The sequence below is a fragment of the Vicugna pacos genome, chromosome 35 (assembly GCF_048564905.1).
Source record: "Vicugna pacos chromosome 35, VicPac4, whole genome shotgun sequence".
Classification (NCBI taxonomy): Eukaryota; Metazoa; Chordata; class Mammalia; order Artiodactyla; family Camelidae; genus Vicugna; species Vicugna pacos.
In genome coordinates, this window is record NC_133021.1 from 20,497,066 (window position 1) to 20,516,170 (window position 19,105).

The following is a 19,105-nucleotide window of genomic DNA, read 5'->3' on the forward strand; positions in this document are numbered from 1 at the left end:
CACACACACATACACACAACACACACATGTACACACACACACACACACACACACACACACACACAATAGAATACTCTATAGCTATAAAAAAGAAGGAAACCCTGCCTTTTACAACAACATGGATGGACGCTGAGGGCATTATGCTAAGTGGAAAAAGTCACACAGGGAGAGATAAAAACTATATGATCTCACTTATATGTGGAATCTGTTTTAAAAAAAGAAAACAAACAAAAACAACATACAAAAAAAACTCAAAGAAAAAAAGAGATCAGATTTGTGGTCACCAGTGGTCCAGAGGTGGTGTAGTAGGGGACGAGGAAATTGGATGAAGGTATCAAAAAAAAAAAATTACAAAAAATTTAAATGTAGATTAGTTGAAATTAACTAATAATTCAGTTGCCTGGTCAGACCAGCCACATTTCAAGACTTTGACAGCCACAGGGGGCTAATGGCTACCCCACTGGACAGCATGAATACCAGAACATTCCAATCACCGAACAAAGCTCCACCAGATAGCACTGCTCTAACGCAGTGGGCTCAAACCTTCAAGTGCATCAGAATTACCAGAGGGCTTGTTAAAACACAGATTCGGGGGAGGGGGGGTGTACTTCAGAGTTTCTGATTCAGTAGTTTGGGACAGGGCCCCAGAATCTGCATTTCCAACAAGTTTCAGGGGATGGTGGTGCTGCCAATCTGGGGACCCTATTTTGGTTCAGAAAACGTTTAATTCAGTGGTGACATGAAAACCATTCATCCAATACTTAATGTCCCTTACCGCGTACAATAATGCTGAGTCAGATTAGAATACTCTTACCCAAGTCAGGACTCCTCTGCCACCTCAGTGAGCTGCTAAGATTGGGGGCTCATGAAATGTGGAAAAAAATAAGGACAAAAGACATTTTCAGGGGCTTAAAGCACCCAAGTGGGGGCTGTGATCAAACCATGTCCAGCCACCCAGAGATCGTCATTCTAAGGGAAGTAAGCCAGAAAGAGAAAGAAAAACACCATATGATAGCACTCATATGTGGAATCTAAAAAAAAAAGAAAAAAGAAAGAAAAGACACAAACAAACTTATTTACAAAACAGAAACAGACTCAATCACATAGAAAACAAACTTATGGTTACCAACGGGGAATGGGGGCGGGAAGGGATAAACTGGGAGTTCGAGATTTGTAGATACTACTATATAGAAAATAGATAAACATGTCTTTTCTGTACAGCACAGGGAACTGTATCAATATCTTGTAGTAACCTATAATGAAAAAGAATATGAAAAGGAATAGATGAATGTATATGTATGACTGAAATGTTATGCTGTACACCAGAAACCGACACATTACAAACTGACCATACTTCAAGAAAATAAATAAATAAAATTTAAAAAAAAAAAAAAAGAAACCACATCCAGCCAGTTTCTGCTTCCCCACACAGATGGTTATGGTGACAACTGCCCGGAGTAGCATGAATGACATTCAAGGGCGAAAAAGCATCAGATTCCCTGGACCACCAAGTCACTCAGCAACTTCCTTATGCCCGAGTGTGGTCACGTGACGAGATGCCACTTGCTGTACTTCTGGCCTTTGAAACGCAGGCATCCCTGCAGGATGCTGGCAGCCACGGCAGCACAGGCAGACCAGCTGGGGTGCAGCTGATCCGGGGGCTTTCTGAGCAAAAGCATCCTTCAGCCCCGGAGGCAAAGAACCCAAACTGCTCAAGGTGATGGGCTCTGGGAGCAGCAGGCACGCCAACAGAAGGACGTGAGTTCGCCTGCATGCAGCCCACGGATAGGCCAGTGAGTCAAGTGCTGGTCTTCAGAACCATATGGACAGCGCCGACAGCCGGAGCCCCTTTGGCTATAGGAGGGAACAGACCCGGCACTGGTGGCTGGGAAGCCAGAAGCTGCTGGGAGCACATGGAGGCTGTCATCATGAGCACAGACGTGAAATCTGGAAGGGAAGTCTACCCACCATTGCCACCCAACTTCTCTGCCCAGCTCTTCCCACAGCATCCACTAGCTCTCTTCCCGCAGGGCTGGTTTCCGCTCTGCTGATTCCTGCGGAGAAGCACTAGCGAGGGCGTGAAAACCGGGGACCCTGCCCGTTCGCCTCTCTGAAACCCCAAATTAGTGGCTCAGCCGCTGCCTCCTTTACGGGAAACCACTGACGGGCTGCCGGTCATCCCAAGTGCAGGGAGAGGAAGCCTCAGAGCAAGGACTTGATGGGACCACCTGCCCACGGCCAGGCTGAGACCCAGGGGTGTGAGGGGTGAAATCCTACTGTCTCATGCCCACTTCCAGGGACACCAAAGTGACCCTGACCCACGGGCCAAACCCCGCCCAAACATCCCATATGGGGTAAGATGAAACAAAACCAATGGATAGCACTGCTTCCCCAAACTTGACATATTTATACTAAAACTAGGAGAGCTTCCTCTGTTGCCCTAACAAACAACAGTGCCCAGTCGGACCGTTCCATGCTTCTGCTGCTATATACAATTTCTTTAACAGAGAAGGCCAGGGGATGGCAGAGGACATTCAAATGCAGCCGTTCACCTAGATTCCTAAGTCACATTGCTGCAGCGAAGGTACTAGAAAGATGGCCCCCAAAAAAGCATGAAAATGCATAAAAACAAGTGAGATTATTCATTACATGGTGGGGGGAGACCATTTGAGAGGAAATGGTGAAAGCGAACACAGCTCTACCCCCACGTGTGACGATGGTGACACTGGGTAACAACCATCCCCCTTCACCTTGGGGAGAAGCCAGATTAGTAGGAACCCTGTGAAATAAGAAACCACATGGAGGGGGAGGGTACAGCTCTGTGGTAGAGTGTATGCTCAGCACGCATGAGGTCCGAGGTTCAGTCCCCGGTACCTCCGTTACACACACACACACACACACTACGTGGACTGTGACTTGGGGCACTCTTGGCCAGAGTGAAAGGACAGCCCCTTAATCCTCGGCTACAATCGCTAGGAGGCTTTAGTCCAGTCACACCACAGAGGTGACGTCTAAAGTAATTACACAGATGCCAACTCTCTCAGCCAGTTAGGAATCGCCGCCTCTAATGCCACTTTAATGATTACACGTAAAGACGACTCCCCTCACGCTCGCATACCAGTAATTATGCTCTTCAGACGCTCGCACGCAAAAAAACAGAAAGGTCATTTGTACCTACAGTGATTAGTGACTTTTGTTTTCTGGCCAAAAACATGAGGTGGATAATGAACTAATTGTATTTTAGCACAAGAATTTGAAGTTCAAAAGTATATTGATGATAACCAGCTTCCTAGATTTTATGGGATTTCCCCCCCAGAGCAGCTATTAAAACAGTGAATTACAGGGGATACAGGTTATTTAAAAACAAAAAGTTTACGGAACAGCAAAGCAAATTCGCATTTAACAGGAACTACATGTTCTCAGGGTAAAAATGAAATAGAAAAAAGAGCTAAGCAGCCACTCAACAAAGGCCAACATCCCCCAAATATTATTAGCGCTGTAAGTGACAATAGCAATACTTCTTTCAGTTAATCAGGGGTATTAACTGAGCCCCCACATCCAGGACATACTTAGCGTATCCTATCATGGGCCTCTTGAAGATTCTGCAACTTAAGAACTTTTACTAACCAAAAATATCCTTGACTTAAATCACTGCAGGAAAAAAAAGAAAAGAAAAAGAAAAAAAAAAAAGGTCCCACTCTTCAGCAACAATTCAAATAATCAATTAAACAAAAATTAGGGGAAAAAAGTTACAAGCAAGCAGTAAGGCAGATTTTACAGTATAAAGTCAAATACACAAAAATCTATGTCCCTGGGCTGTAAAAAGTGTGTACGCACAAGCCAAACAAATCTCCTAAGTTGACAAGCATGGATTTCCGCTCCTCTGCGGATGCAAAATTCAGTTGACATGTGATTCTTGCATTAACTTCCCAGAAAAAACCAAGGTATGGTCCAGGCATCCTTCGGGAGTCCTTCCAAACCCTGAATTCTTCTAGGAACACACCTGGGAAATCACACTCTGGGGCTGAGGGGCTGGAGCACCCGCCAGGCTGGAAGTCAATAAATGGCTTTCATCTGGGAGCTGAGTGGGAGAAGCAGCTCTAAGAGGAAAGGCCGTGGTTTTCCACGGCCTGGCAGGAAGTGCCATCGCGGAAAGGCAAGAAAAAAGGATAGAGATTCCTTCCTCTAGGGAGGGTTCCTAAGGAGTCTGGAAACACAGTGAGAAAGAAGAGAACACACAATAAATGGCAATCAATCAATGCAGAAAGCAAGCTCGATGTCAGAACTATCTAGGCTCTTAAAGCGTCATTATAATGGGATATTATACACACTCTCTCCCAATCTTTGATTGTTACAAGAGAGATGAGGGATGGGTCCAGTTCACACACACGCACACACACATTCACACAACATGCTCTGCCAACAGTTCATGTCTTTTACAATAAGAATTAGTTCCGCAAGAGGTCCCGCAGGGTTGCTTCTCTTCCTTCCTTGCCTTCTGTTTCAGTGCTGATGAAGCGGGTGGAGGAAGATGCCCAGTGCTGGAAAAAATCCCACACTGTCCCTTTGTTAACTCCCCTCCTAACTGTTCACAACTCTGCCTTTAACCTTAGCAATTCTCCCTGCTTTTCTATTTGAACAAGTGAAGCTCCAGGGTCAATGTGTGGTGTGGTCCACGGAGCTTCAAGTGTCCCGGAGCAGGATGTCTAACCTGCACACATCCATCACCAGCAGAGGCCGCAGGGGGATGGCTTGAAGCTGTAAGAAAGGCTTGAAGCTGTAAGAAAGCCCCCAGCCTCCAGCTCTGGTCCCTCAACCACGTTAAGCCTGTGGCTTCCCCTGGATACAGAGCAGGGTGTTCCAAACCGCTAGCTCTTTTCACTCCTTCCTTTCACACTGAAGTCATGGTCGCTGGGGGTGTGGTCCCCAGAGGCTAGTAAGCTGTGGGCACCCGATGCTTTATTTTCACCGAGGGCTGGTTCAGTTGGCTGGAAGGGAGGGCTTTGTGGAGAAGGTTAGAATTCATCTCAACTTTAGGAAAGAGGAGCAAGACGAGGAGAGCGGGGCAGACGCTTCCGCTAAGAATCAGGGATTGGCCAGAGACTAGGCAGGGGACGAAAAAGGCTGAAAGAACAGCAAAACGTTAGACAAGAAAGTTCAGATCGAAAATAGGTGAACATGAGGTCGACGAGTTTGTTAACTAGTGGTCAGTCGTATCAGAGTGGTGTTTTGTCTGTTAAGCTGATTCACAAAGAGAAAGAAAAACTGACAGGAGAAAGGCATTCTCAAGGTTTTACCGGAGTTGAAAAAAACGTATACACTATAGGCAGACCTCGGAGACACTGCAGGTTCCGTTCCAAACCACCACAGTAAAGCGAGTTTCCCGGTGCATGTAAAAGTTACGTAGTCTACTAAGTGTGCAACAGCATTACGTCTAAAAAAATTATGTACTTACCTTAAGTCAAAAGCACTTCATCATTAAAAAAAAAAGCTAACCATCATCTGAGCCTTCAGGAAGTCACAGTAGTCACACTGAAGATCGCTGATCACAGACCACCATTAACAGATGTAATAATAGTGAAAAGGTATGAAGTCTTTAGAGAATTGCCAGCACGTGACACAGAGACATGAAGTGAGCCAATGCTGTTGGGAAAATGGCACCAACAGACTTGCTCGATGCCACAAACCTCCAATGTGTCAAAGAACACACAGCATCGGTGAAACGCAATTAAGCCAAGCACAATAAAACAAGGTCTGCCTGTATCCACATTCTGTTCAAGAGTACCAATTCTTACTTAACAAAATTTAAATTTAAGCAGATAAGTTAGCTGGAGCTTGTGAGCATTTTAAAAAAGCTATCAAGAATGAGTTTCACAGCACATTGAAAATCACCTTCTGAAAGTCTTGTACAAATTTCCAGGAAATATCTCCTTTTCCTAGCATGAATGCATCTACACTGTAAAAACACTAATGGTATCTTTCCCTGACTCCAGGGTTTCTAAATCTGAGCTTCATGCATGATTTTAACAGGATTCACAAACCCGCTGAAATTATCAGGATTATGTGCATTTTTTAGGAATCGTGGACACAGCCTTCACTCTATTCTTAAAAAAGGTCAGTCAGTTATGCAATGCTAAGAATTGTTCTGCAAGAACGTATATACTCAAGTATTGCTCCTTCTAGAAGATCTTCTCCCGACCTCCTGCACGACACACATGTAGAAACACTTTACCTAGTAGATAGTCAACAGGTGATTTATAGAGAAATTCTTGCTAGTAAGTCAATTCCCTTTGAGGGTTCTATTGTAAATAGTAAAAGAAACCCTTTCCAAGATCAGCTGCCCGCAGCACACGAGCTGCGGTTTGGAAAATGACAGGTCCAACCTGCCCACACGTTGTGGTCACCACAGCCAGCCACCTCTCTGAAACTCCCGTAACTGAAGTCGTTCTGTTGAAAAATATACTGAGGAAGAATTCACATACCGCCCTTTGAGCTAGCTCCCTCTTAGCAAAGGACTCCAAGAAAAGGTATTCTAGAGCAGGTACCTTTGGGTTGGTGGGCGACAGAGATCGGAGGGTGACAAGAGTCTGAGCCGAGGACACAACGGCATCAAGACCCACCTTCTCCACCTTCACCCAGTGGCCTTGGGCTGGGCTGGTTCTGGACTATGACCCTGTAGGCTTCCTCACTAAAACCCAGAATAACAAAGTCCCAACGACAGGCAATTTTTTAATGGTACCCAACCAGTGGCACCATGGGAAAGGCACTGTTCAATTAAAAGCTATCAGACTCAATATCATGTATCCATTTTTTTCAAATCCAGTCTTCCAAATGATGGCCTAGGAACAAACTGATAAATGTGCACTAATTAAAAGAATAAGATATTGATCAAAGCCTCGGTATTATAAATACATTCATACCCTGTTAAAATGCAAGCGGTAAGTTGTTTTGATATTGTCACAAGATAAATGCGTGACACAGAGACGATTTATTTTGCATATCCCCCCTCCTAGTTTAATTTCATACAAGCCATGCACAAGAACTTTTGCATAAGGCATGACAAATAATCTATGGGAGAGGAAATAAACAGATTTGGGAACAGGAAGGTGTTGAAAGACTAGTGAAGGTCATTCTTGTAAGTTGGGACAGTTCATTTTTCTCATTTATCTCAACAATCTATTACGTCTGTAGAGAAGGGTTTCCATTAATTATGCTTTTTAAAAACTGCTTTTCTTCATTATAATTGGATCTGCATATTTCGAGATGGCAGTATTTTCATGTAAAACAAGCTGCTTAATTCCTTTCTAGTGACACAGTAGAGACCCTAACAATCAATACATCCGTAGCAAATCTTAAAACATTACATTAACTTCCACATATTTCAAACATTAAAAACAAATTACTGAAGTCACTCAAGAAAATATGCAAGCATTTTCTTATTTGCTATAATTCCAAATTCATCTATCAGTTATAACTAATAGGAAATAGTCTAGTGAAAAAAAAAAAAAAGAACCAAGTTTTGCCGTAACACTTGTTTTCTGCCTGTTTAGTCATTTCCAACACATTAAATGACAAGGTATGGTCACAGTTAAGGCTTGAAATGGCCGACAAGGCTGCTAATAGCTCAAGAAAATGTTTTACATGGCAGTTAAAAGTTCAAAGTATAAAACTCCACAGTGACATTCAGAGACCCACACTTATGAAAGGTTTACACAGAACTCACTGCTCAACATCTGCACGGAGCAAAAAGACATCCTTTGTCTTTCTTGCAGAAAATGATGAGTGTTTAATCCCTAACATCATGGGTCGCAAAATGAAAAACACTATTATCATATTTGAGGTGTTGGTAATGTCTGTACCTGGGCTTGGCTTTAAGAATAAAATTATTTTTAAAATTAAGAAAAGTATCACATTAAAAAAATTCATGCTCAAGAGACTGTTTTATCATTGATGCAGAATGCAATTCATTTCATAACGCACAGTCTTCTTCCCCACCCAATGGCATTCAAGAATCGATCTGAATACGCACAAAATGCACATTTTCCTGAGTTTCACTTTACATAGTTTTTTTTGAATTAAAATCTTGTTACATAGATCTGTATTTTAAGTTTTCTTCCACAGGGAAAAAAAATCTCACATATACTCAATACAAAACACTACAGAAGGCAATAAAATTCTCCGAATTTAAAGAAACCGGAAGGAAAGTTCCTAACATGACACAGTGGCCATAATACACACTAATAATGACATTGAAACTCAGTGTGTACTTCAAACAGAAAAATAACATACCTCCTTATTGAAGGACCTCCTTAACCGTGATAAAATTGCACTATGTAAATGACAGTGGCAACATGCCCTGTTGGACAGAGCTGAAAAGCTTGCAAAAAATTTTCATCTGACAGCACAAATTTGGTTTGTCATCTTTTCCACACAAGATGATGGCAGGGAAAATACATATCTCAACAGTGACCTCTAGTGGACAAGTCCTGAACTGGTGGCCTCGGAAAGAAATTCCTCTTAAAGACTGAAAACAAGTTGAAAAACATTTACAAAGCGAATACTCCCAGACACCATAAAAACCAAGGATCGGGCAAGATGCAGACTGAAAAAGACTCAGCTGTCACTGGCTTACCAGGAAGGGTCATCACAAAGGCAGGGAGCGGAGGAGGAGGGCAGAGACACAGGAGGACCACCTTTGAAATAAGCGCCACGTCCCCTCCTTAGTAACACTGAGAGCAGGCAAGCCCTAGAGTCTGTCATCTCGGACGGGGGGGACACCTCCCAATTCATCACCTACCAACCGCTCATCAACCAGCATTAACTGAGGGCCTATCTCACACTCAGCGTGCTTCTGGCACTTTCGTGAGGGTGAGTACCACGTGAGCATGTGACAAGGCTCCTACCCTCAAGAAACTGACATACTACAGTTAATTCTATGGAAATCTTAGTAAATCATTTGGGACTTGAAACATAGAAAAGTGAGTGAAAGAGGCACGGGTTCTAAACCGGGAGATCTAGGTCTTCCAGTCTCCGTGGAGAAGGGCAATGTGACCGAGGCCACGAGGGCTGCTGGGTGGGTGAAAGCCCCCACAGCTGGTCATGATGCCAGCTTCCCTGCTGTGGATTCTTAGGGGTCCCTGAGGAGCACAGGCAGGCACACCTTGGAGATGAGGCACGTCTGCTTCCAGACCACCACGATGAAGCGATTATCTCAGTGAAGTGGGTCACCAGATCCTCTGGTCCCCCAGGTGCATGTAAAAGTTAGGCTTACACTCTACCGTTGTCTATCGAGCATGCAAGGCATTATGTCTAGAAAACAATGTACACACCTTCATTAAAAAGTACTTTATTCAACGGACTACTACTTGGCCATAAAAAGAATAAAATGATGTCATTTACAGTAACATACATGGGCCTGGAGATTGTCATACTAAGTGAAGTAACCAGAAAGAGAGAAAGAAAAACACCATATGACAGCACTCATATGTGGAATCCAAAAAAAAAAACACAAATGAAATTATTTACAAAACAGAAACAGACTCAATGACATAGAAAACAAACTTATGGTTACCAGGGGGGAAAGGGGGCGGGAAGGGATAAATTGGGAGTTCGAGATTTGCAGATACTAACTGCTATTTGCAAAACAGATAAGCAAGTCTCTTCTGTACAGCACAGGGAACTATACTCAATACCTTGTAGTGACCTGTAACGAAAAAGAATATGAAAAGGAATAGATGCATGCACATGTATGACTGAAACATTATGCTGGACACCAGAAACTGACACAACACTGTAACCCAAGGATACTTCAATAAACAAAAAGGAAAAAATGTACTTTATTGCTAAAAAAAAAAATACTATCAACTGAGCCGTCAACGAGTTGTCATCTTTTTGCTGCTGGAGGGTTTACAATCCTGCGATTACAATCAAGATGTGACACAGAGACACGAAGCCAGCAAATGCTGCTGGAAAAAACCGGCACCAACTGACTCTCTTGACACTGGGTCGCCACCGACCTTCAATTTCTAAAAACCCGCAGTGTTTGCCGAGTTCAGTAAAGTGAGGCACCGCCCAACGAGGTCTGCCTGCACCATCTCCGCACATCACTCCTCAGTGACGAAGGGGCCCCTATAGCGATAAAGATGCCATGGACACCAACTTCCAGAACGCAAGGAGACGCTTCACTAGAGGGCTCCCGGTCCAGCACGTCTGACGTGAGCCCGCCATTAGTTAAGAAACAGAAGTCCATACTGGGCACAGCTCCTCCAGGCTCCACGCTGGTTCACCCTGAAGAAACTGTCAGGTTCCAATACTGAGCACTTCACCAGCGGCCGGCTGTTTCCTGCCCTGGTCTGCCACCTACCAGCTTCCTTCCATCAACCACACCTGCTTTATACAAGTCATCACTGGGGAGCCACTGTGCACTCAGCAACAGGCATCCAGGAAGAATCAGAAATGGTCCCTGCTTTCAGCACAGCACAAGATGCATTTGGAGAGAGAAGGAACAGGAAGCAGTGGTGGGACGAGGAAGTGCCACACTGGGGTCAAGAGTCCATGAACAACAGGAGTTGGGGGGAAGGAAGCTTTCCAGTTGGCCAGGGCAGTCAGGGGAGCCCGGAGAGAGGATGGACAGAGGGCAGCGGGGGCGCTGCAAGGGAGGGAGGGGGAGGCAGGGCGGCGCAGGGGCAGAGGGCAGCTGCGACCAGGGGAGAGAAGACGGATCAGTCTCCCTCTAGCGGCACATGGGGAGGAAGGCTTGGCTGCAGGATGTGGGGCCAGAGGGCAGGCGCTGGACGTCAGGCCAACAGCGTCTCCCACTAGGTGTGTGCAGGCCTGCAGGCACTGGGCGGGGACTGGGGTGTTTCCAGGGGCAGAACCTCATCTTGACCCTGAAACCATTCCCACTGGAGCAGAAAGAACCTTCTTCTGGTTCGTAGAGAGTCACAGCCAGTCACAGCCAGAAAGCAGAAGGCGAAGATTCACTTGCCTCTGACCTTAATTCCATCACGGGCACATGCATCTGGGAAAACTGCTGCAGGTAGTCACCCCTCCAGTGACTTAACTCAAACCCAGCAGCACTGCCCCAGTCCCCCAGCTCTAAATGTGTATCGTGTCACTGTAAGAACGAGGAGCCTCTAACAGCACGTAGTATGACACTTTTGAAAGACTTCATGAACTCTCATGTCGAAAACCTCAAGAATTTCTGTTCACAAAATCGTGGGGCATTTAAGGGTCACCAGCCCTCCTTCTCGTTCCTCGTGATCTCACTCGTCTTGCGTTGAGTGGACCTGCTGATGTCAAAACCACCAGCAGGAAAAAGAGGCAGACTCAGAACCACACAGTTTCAACAGCCCCACAGACACAGACTTAGGTGTGTGGAGCCAAAAGGTGTCCCCAGATCAGTTCCCAGCATGAGGGACCAGGTCGGTCATTCTGTAAGGACGCAAGTGTAACTGGCACCGGAAGAGAAAAACACTCACTTTTGCAAGATACAAGCAGCGCTGAGGGGTTTATCTTTTGAGTCCCAGCGGTTTGAATGTGGTGCTGTCAGCCAGTCCCCATTAAATCCAGGAAACATGAAAGACACTGATTACAATAAAAAGTGACAGTAGGGTGGGCTCGCCCAATTCCATGTAATGCATATTTATATTTCCATCACATGGACATATTTACTATAAACACTGGAAAAACCAGAGCAAAGCCATTCATTTAAATGCCAGAAAAATAGTAAAAGATGCTAATTTGACCTTAGTGGAACAGATCGGGTGTCACTGACACTACTCACAATGGCATGAAACAGAATTTGCCAAGACGATTAATTAGAGCTTACTGGGTTAGGTCAAGAGTATTTCAAATGGGGGGGGGGAAGGAAGAAAGAAATACAAAGGTTGGATCCATTCACAGTGAACCTCTTTCATAAAAGACACAATTTAACGCTGTATTTATGTCCTCCTCAATAAATCTCATATTGCATGCCAGGAAAAAGAAACCGACCTCCCGACCCTGAGCTTTCTCTGTTTGTGGACATTTAGAAAGAAATAAACTACAACCATCTGAAATAATTTTTTAAAGAATGGATCAATTAGTGATATAATAGGAATAAAATGTGTTTGGCTTTCTTGTTTAAATGTAAACTGTTTTCCGCTCTAGTGATGACATAAGATCTAAAAGGGGTAGTAAGCCTGGCAATTAAGAAATATTTTCATGAGCGAAGAGACAGAGAGCTTCAGGAATTTCTGCTCACAAAATCTGGGGGAATTTAGGGACCACACAGTCCCTTCTGAACTGGGATTAGGGTCTCAGTGGAGAAAAGGACCATTTGCTACAAAAACAATGAAAGTGGCACCAGAACACCTGTTACAAAAACGATCACACGTGACTTGCCACCCTCACGTTCAGCTGCTGGGGCCACCGGTACCCGAACAACAATCGTGCCACTCTGCCTTTGCCTTACGAACATGTGCTTTTTGCTAACAATGAACTAATCTGCCTGCCTCCTGCCCATGAGGGGCCTTAACTGCCACTCTTAACTCTCAGGTATCGACAGCTCTGTGACGGTGCTTCAAGCCACATATAACATACACACACACATACATTCGCGACACACATCCCTCAGCGTGACTTTCTGCTCGGTTTCACTGGACTCGGAGAAGCTCCCTACCAAGTTCTTGCCACATGATTAGAGAATCATTCAAGTCAGCAAGAAATACGGCGGCACGAAGGAGGGACAGTCAATCAGAAATGAGAAGGGAGAGTGGGTCGCTGTCATTAAAATCTTTAAAGCCACAGCTCTAAGGATGAAATAGCCAACATCAGTCGCACAAGATTTGCTTTACAAAGAGGTGTGAATCCGCTGTATGTTAACAGCACCACAACACGACCAGTACCCAGTACCATTTTCTGTGGAAACCAGATTCAAGAACTTCAAAGACGCAGATGCAAATGGATAGAATTTGTACAACTTCGTGCTTTTCTCCCCCCATCAAGCAGGGAAAAAAGGCAGATCAATAAATGTTCCCCCTTTGAGGAAAACATATAAATGAAAGCAAAGAATTCTTATTCTAATATTTTTTGATAAGAAAGTGTTTGTTTGTTTTCATGAAATAATAAAGACCCAGCATTTCAGGCCACTGCATTGAGCATGCCGGACAGGGACCATTTGCAGAGAAACAGTGTCATTATCTTTCTTCAGTTAACACACATGATAAGGAAGAATCCTCAAAACAGAGCAAACTACAAAATTCAGGAAGATCATACGTACGCTCAGGTCCCTCAGCGTTGCCCAAATCAATTTTCAGTTTGCCCAAATAATCATTTGACATTAGTGTCTTTAAAGGAAACACAAGAATTAGCAGTATCACCACGTTCGCTAAAAGTCAGAAACTGGGTAGCAGAGGATGACATCAACTCACTCGTCAGCTTGTTGTGGCTGAGGACCAGCTGCGTGATGTGTGACAGGGTGACTGTAAAAGAAAAGAAAAACACAGTCAGTTAATGCACCCAGATTACACCGACGCGCCTGCAAGGTCAAATGCTGAATTATTTTCACAGGTTGAACCGTTACCGCTCACAAAAATAGAAGCAGGGAATTCATGGAATGCTGTTAAATGTGAAACCAAATTAAGAAAAGTCACGCAATTAACAGTGCAATTAGCACAGTGAGTTAGAGCTAATGGGATTAATGTCGCAGGAGCAAACCTGACAAGGGCCCGTTAGCAACGCTGGGTGACCCGATCGGCTGGCCCAGCCGGGGCCATCCATCTCAATAGTGTGAGCCGGTCAGGCAAACTGGCCAGGCAAACTGGCCAGGCGAACCGGCCCGGCGAACCGGCCCCAGGGTCCGGACAGGAACCACGCCCTCACCTGTGCTTAAAAGACCATCCCATCAAGACAGAGAGGTCAGCTCACGGAAGGCCGGCAGCCAGTGAGTTCACCCATGACCACTGTCAACCCCGAAACTCCCCTACACTCTCAGATAATCAGAGTAAAATCCCTTCCCAAGTTCTTCTCAACAAGTTTTGGTGGACATTTCAAAGCACCAGCACGTAATTCACCAATTTTAAACATCATGCAGGCTTAATCTGCTGAAAAAGATTAGATCTGCTTTGAAAAAAAAAATGGTTTTCCCAACTACCAAGAAAAAAACATATATAGATCTACTTGAAAAAAACAAGCAAACAAACAAAAAAAGCCAGAGGGGGAAAAAGTGACCTGCCCTCTTCTTTGGGTTCTAAAACGTCACTCAGTGGAAGGTCTATGTACATTTTATTTACGTGTACATATAGATGTGTGTGCATACTATATACATAAAATTAAAATCTGAATGGTTATGCATAATATACTAATTATACTATAGCACAGTTATATGTATTAAGGTTTTAAATATATATATGTGTGTTAAATATTATTTAGAAATTTTTTTCAACATTCTTTCTATAAGAACATTATATTAATGCAACAGGGTTTTCCCTTTAATGGGACAGTAAGATTATTTTTTTTCTCAGGAAGGGACTCAGTGTTGGGCCCCAACCTATGACCCCCGACTGCAACTTGCAAGCATTTTTCTTATTTTCCAACTACCACAAAGTTAGAGAAAAGCTCAAGATACAATACAAAGACCTATTTTTCTGCCCTGACCCATCTGAGATACAGCTTTTGGTCTAATGTCCCACAGAACTTTAGGGTATCTCTACAAAGACACTCTCCTGCACAACCACAACACAACCATCGAAGTCAAACACTTACCATGAAACAACCTTATCATCTAGTCCTCAACCTCCATCCAAGTGTCACCAAGCATCCTAACTCTTCTTTTACAGAAATGGATCCAGTTCAGAATCCACACGGCAGGTAGCTGCCGGGCCTCTTGGAGTCACCTCTCAGTCTGAGGACCTTAGCAATTGTGACGCATGCAGGCCAGGCTGTTCTGTATTATGTCTTCCATGTGCCCTTCATTCTTTTTTTTTTTTTTTTGAAATACCATCAGTTACAGTGTATCAATTTCTGCCATACAGCACATTGTCTCAGTCATACACATACATACTTTTTTTTCATTTTCATATTCTTTTTCATTAAAAACTATTACAAGATATTGAATATAGTTCCCTGTGCTAGACAGAGGAAACATTTTTAAAATCTATTTTTATATATAGCAGCTAACATTTGCACATCTCAAACTCCCAAATTAATCCCTTCCCACCCCCTTTCCCCTGGTAACCATAAGATTGGTAACCATAAGGTCTGCGAGTCTGTTTTTGTTTTGTAGATGAGTTCATTAGTGTCCTTTTTTCTTTTTTTAATTCCACATATGAGTGATATCATATGGCATTTTTCTTTCTCTTTCTGGCTTACTTCAGTTAGAATAACAATCACTATGTCCATCCATGTTGCCGCAAATGGCATTATTTTATCCTTTTTTATGGCTGAGTAGTATTCTATTATATAAATATACCACAACTTTTTTATCTATCATCTGTTGATGGACACTTAGGTTGCTTCCATGTCTTGGCTACTGTAAAGAGTGCTGCTATGAACATTGGGGTGCATTTATCTTTTCGAGTTAGTTTCCTCAGGATATATGCCCAGGAGTGGGATTGCTGGATCATATGGTAGGTCTATGTTTAGTTTTCTGAGGAATCTCCAACCCTTTGTTTATTCCTGATTAGATTTAGGTTATGCATCCCTGGCAGCGATACTAAGGAAATGCTGTCTTCTTCTCACCGCATCCTATCAACTGACACAAGGTTTCCATCTGTCCTATCACTGATCTCTCAGTTACTTATGTCTACCAGGCTGCTCCACTGTAAATTTATTCTTTTCCCCTTTGTAATTAGTAAAAAAAAAAAAAAATTGGTGGGGAAGAGGGAAGCGAGGATACTTTGAAACCAATAAAATCTTGTTCTACATGTTTCATGGTCCCCAAAAGGGGGCAATTTTGACCCTCACAGGACATGAGGTAACATCTGGAGACATTCTAACTATGGCCACCAGGAAATCTAAACTTGCACATGTGGCTTGCATTGTATTTCTGTTGGACAGCACTGGTCTAAAGCAGTGGCAAGTAGCGGGTAGGGAAACGCTGCTAAATCCTGCAACGCACCAGGCGGCCCAGTCAGGAAAGAATTATCCAGGCCACAACATCAGTGGAGTTGCTGCTGCTGTATTTATTGCTACTGCATGGCTTCGTGGTTTCTTACAGCAGTCAATTGGTTACATAATTTTTCTCAGATTATGATGATGTTCATCATGACCTCTGATTTGGCCAGTTGGTAGCCCATCCCAGCTGCTCCCTAAGTCCTTTTGACATGTTCCCATGGCTCTTTCGAGAACTTCCGTGTTTTCTGGCAAGAGACAGTCAAATTCATTTTGGACTCTTGCTGCCACAACCCTGGAATCAATTAACTGTTCCTCTAATGAGCTCTGCTTGTTTTTGTTTGTTTGTTTGTTTGTTTTGGTGGAAAATGTTATTTTTAAGCCCAAATCTGGGCACCAGATGTGCTCATTGCTATCTGGGGGCTCAGTGTTCCCAGCTCCTCTGAGTGGACAGAACTAGAAAAACTACACACACACACACACCCCTACACTGATTTCACTATTTACATTAACTGAAAATCACAAATTCACACCAATAGACAATAGACCAATTCCAATACAACATCACACAGCTGATTCTCATTTTCCCCCTTTCCTATTCGTAATTTCCTTCTCTAATAGCGAGAACTCTGGCTTCCCTTATGTTTAATCTAGTTAAGTCTGCAATAGATACCCCTACACTTAACTACAGTTGTCTCAGCACTGGACTGGGTCCCCCAGAAGTCTGGTACTGATCCTGGCTCAAGACCAGCATGAGCAGGCGAGCTTGAGATGTGCAAACTTTAGTTCACAAGTTCAGGAACGTGCAGATCGTTGGCTTACATGAGGCTACAGGCACCTGGCCAGTCGGGTGCAGAAGACACCTCTGGACGTTATCTTCCCGGGCACCCCCAAAACCCACATTCCTCAAACATACCTTGAAGGTTCATACCTGGAGACAAAGTATGTCCTGAACAAGTAAGAAACAAGCCTGGGGGTGGGGGTAGTGGGTGGGGGGCTGCACCAGTGAGCCTCTGGGACCGCTGACGTCAGGCTGTGCTGTCTTAACCCTGCTAAACTATGTCCTGTGTGAGTGGGCTCTGGGGGACCTTTTAAGGGCTTTCAACTACCCAACCAGTGTAGTAATGCAGAAACCTATCACCCCGCCCTCTTTCTTCCGATGGGGACACCCTTCGCACTCTGTCCCACTCACCCTCCTCACGTGCTCCTCCACCTCTCCACCCCACACAGACACAGACACTCTCCTCACCCGACTCCTGGTCCCACGTCTGGCTCTGGGCCACCAGGCCCACCACCCACATCCCTGAATGCCTCTCTTTTTCGGTCATACTTACTGGCTTTGGGCTTGAACCCTTAGGAGAGGAGGAAGAGAAGAGCAAAGCAGAGGAGAAAAGCATTTCTGTGGGTTTTACAAGCATCACCATGATGGCTTCTTACCTGGCAAGTTCAATTTTAGACATTGCATAACATCTCACGCATTAGTATTTATAAAAGATAAGACTGTTCTTGTCCACCAAATAAAGCATCCTTTATCTCTGAGGTATATAGTCTGACAGGAAACAAAAAGAATCTCCAAGAGCTGCCCTCATACCAAAAAGATGAAACAGATTCTCAGACATACAAGCTGAGGTGACGGTCAGCTCCATTGTGAGAGCAAACCAAAAATAACAGGCATTCCTCTCTCACTTACACAAGGACAATGCAGAGGTTCCTGGCATCTTGTGGCCAACCGCCCCCAGTGCGTGGATCCCACCCTCCATGTTCCAAAATGGCTGCCTGAGCTTAGCCATCACATCTGCAGTCCCTTCAGGAAAACAGGAAGGGGGGAAAAAGCTTTCCTCCTTGAGGATACTTTAAAGAAATTGCACGTGGCACTTCCACTTAAAACAATTAATCAACATTTTGTAATACAGTGATGCCTAGCTGCACAGGAGGTGGGGAAATGTAGTCTCCATTCCAAGTGATCGTGTGCCAGATAGAATTAGGGGTTTTATAACTAGCAAAGATGGGGCAAACGGGGACCGGCAGACAACCAGCAGCCTCTCACACCAGCAGGCCACTCCATCTGAATGTCACAGATATCAAATGTGACTACAGGAAAACCTTGATAATCCAATATCCTCCTGCCTTAATTTTTTCCTAAAATATCACAAGTACCGTAATGAAAAAGAAAAAATTTTGCTCGCCTCCCAGTTAACACTCACAATGAGAGCTTTAATTAGGGAGAGTCGGTTCTTTTCCACCATTCCACTATGTCTTTTCAACAAGTGTTCAGCAGGAAACAAAGTGAAGAACTTTGGATCTTTTTTTAATAAAGGAGGGAAATTTATTTGTTATTTCACCTAATCACACCACTAGAATGTTTTTCTCTCTCATTATTGCCACAGGGCTACATGCAAGTGTAGGTAAAAGGGGAGAAAAAGTTCATAAAAGATCTTTGAGGAAATAGTTAAGGCAACAAAGGACTCTGGGGTGGGTCTGCGGGCAGAGCAGTTAAGTTGGACAGAATGGAAACCCCAGAATCCAGCACAAAGCCTGCGACAGGCTAAGAGCAAGTAGCGACAGACGTATTCACACGACCCGCCCTTTCCTTCCAGTGAGTTCACTGTGTGTCACCTATGGAAACAGCACTGGTAAAATTTGAAAAAAGGAGAAAAGGTCTATGGAAATAGAACGGATTATTTCAAAGTACAAAAGCTGCCCTAATCCAACGTAGCAGCAAAATGGAGTCAGGCTGCATCCACCGACCTGAATGATCACCTTCATCACACACCGGGAACCTCCCCACGGGACCGTCACACTGCGGGGTCCTGCTTGGCCATCAACTGTCAGGAAGTTGAGGCACCAGAACATGTGAACAAACTGTTATTAAAACTCCTGAAGAAATACTGTAAGCTGAGTTTTGCCCAGGCATTCTCAAAGTAGAACGGATTTCCCAAAGTCAGCTAAGTAACTAAGAAAACATGCTGATGGTACACAGTTACATGTTTCCCTGCCTTGGCTGTCATTCTGC

The 19,105-nt window shown here is 44.1% G+C and overlaps 1 protein-coding gene across 3 annotated transcripts in view; it reads right to left on the reverse strand.

The window, feature by feature from the left end:
• Positions 1–19,105, reverse strand: part of RSU1 (Ras suppressor protein 1) — a 158,554-nt gene that overhangs the window by 124,510 nt on the left and 14,939 nt on the right. For all 3 annotated transcript variants that reach the window (XM_015249937.3, XM_072954877.1, XM_015249936.3), the window contains one exon: positions 13,413–13,463. In XM_015249937.3, coding sequence (XP_015105423.1) covers positions 13,413–13,463 — 51 coding nt within the window. The remainder of the gene's footprint in view (positions 1–13,412; positions 13,464–19,105) is intronic.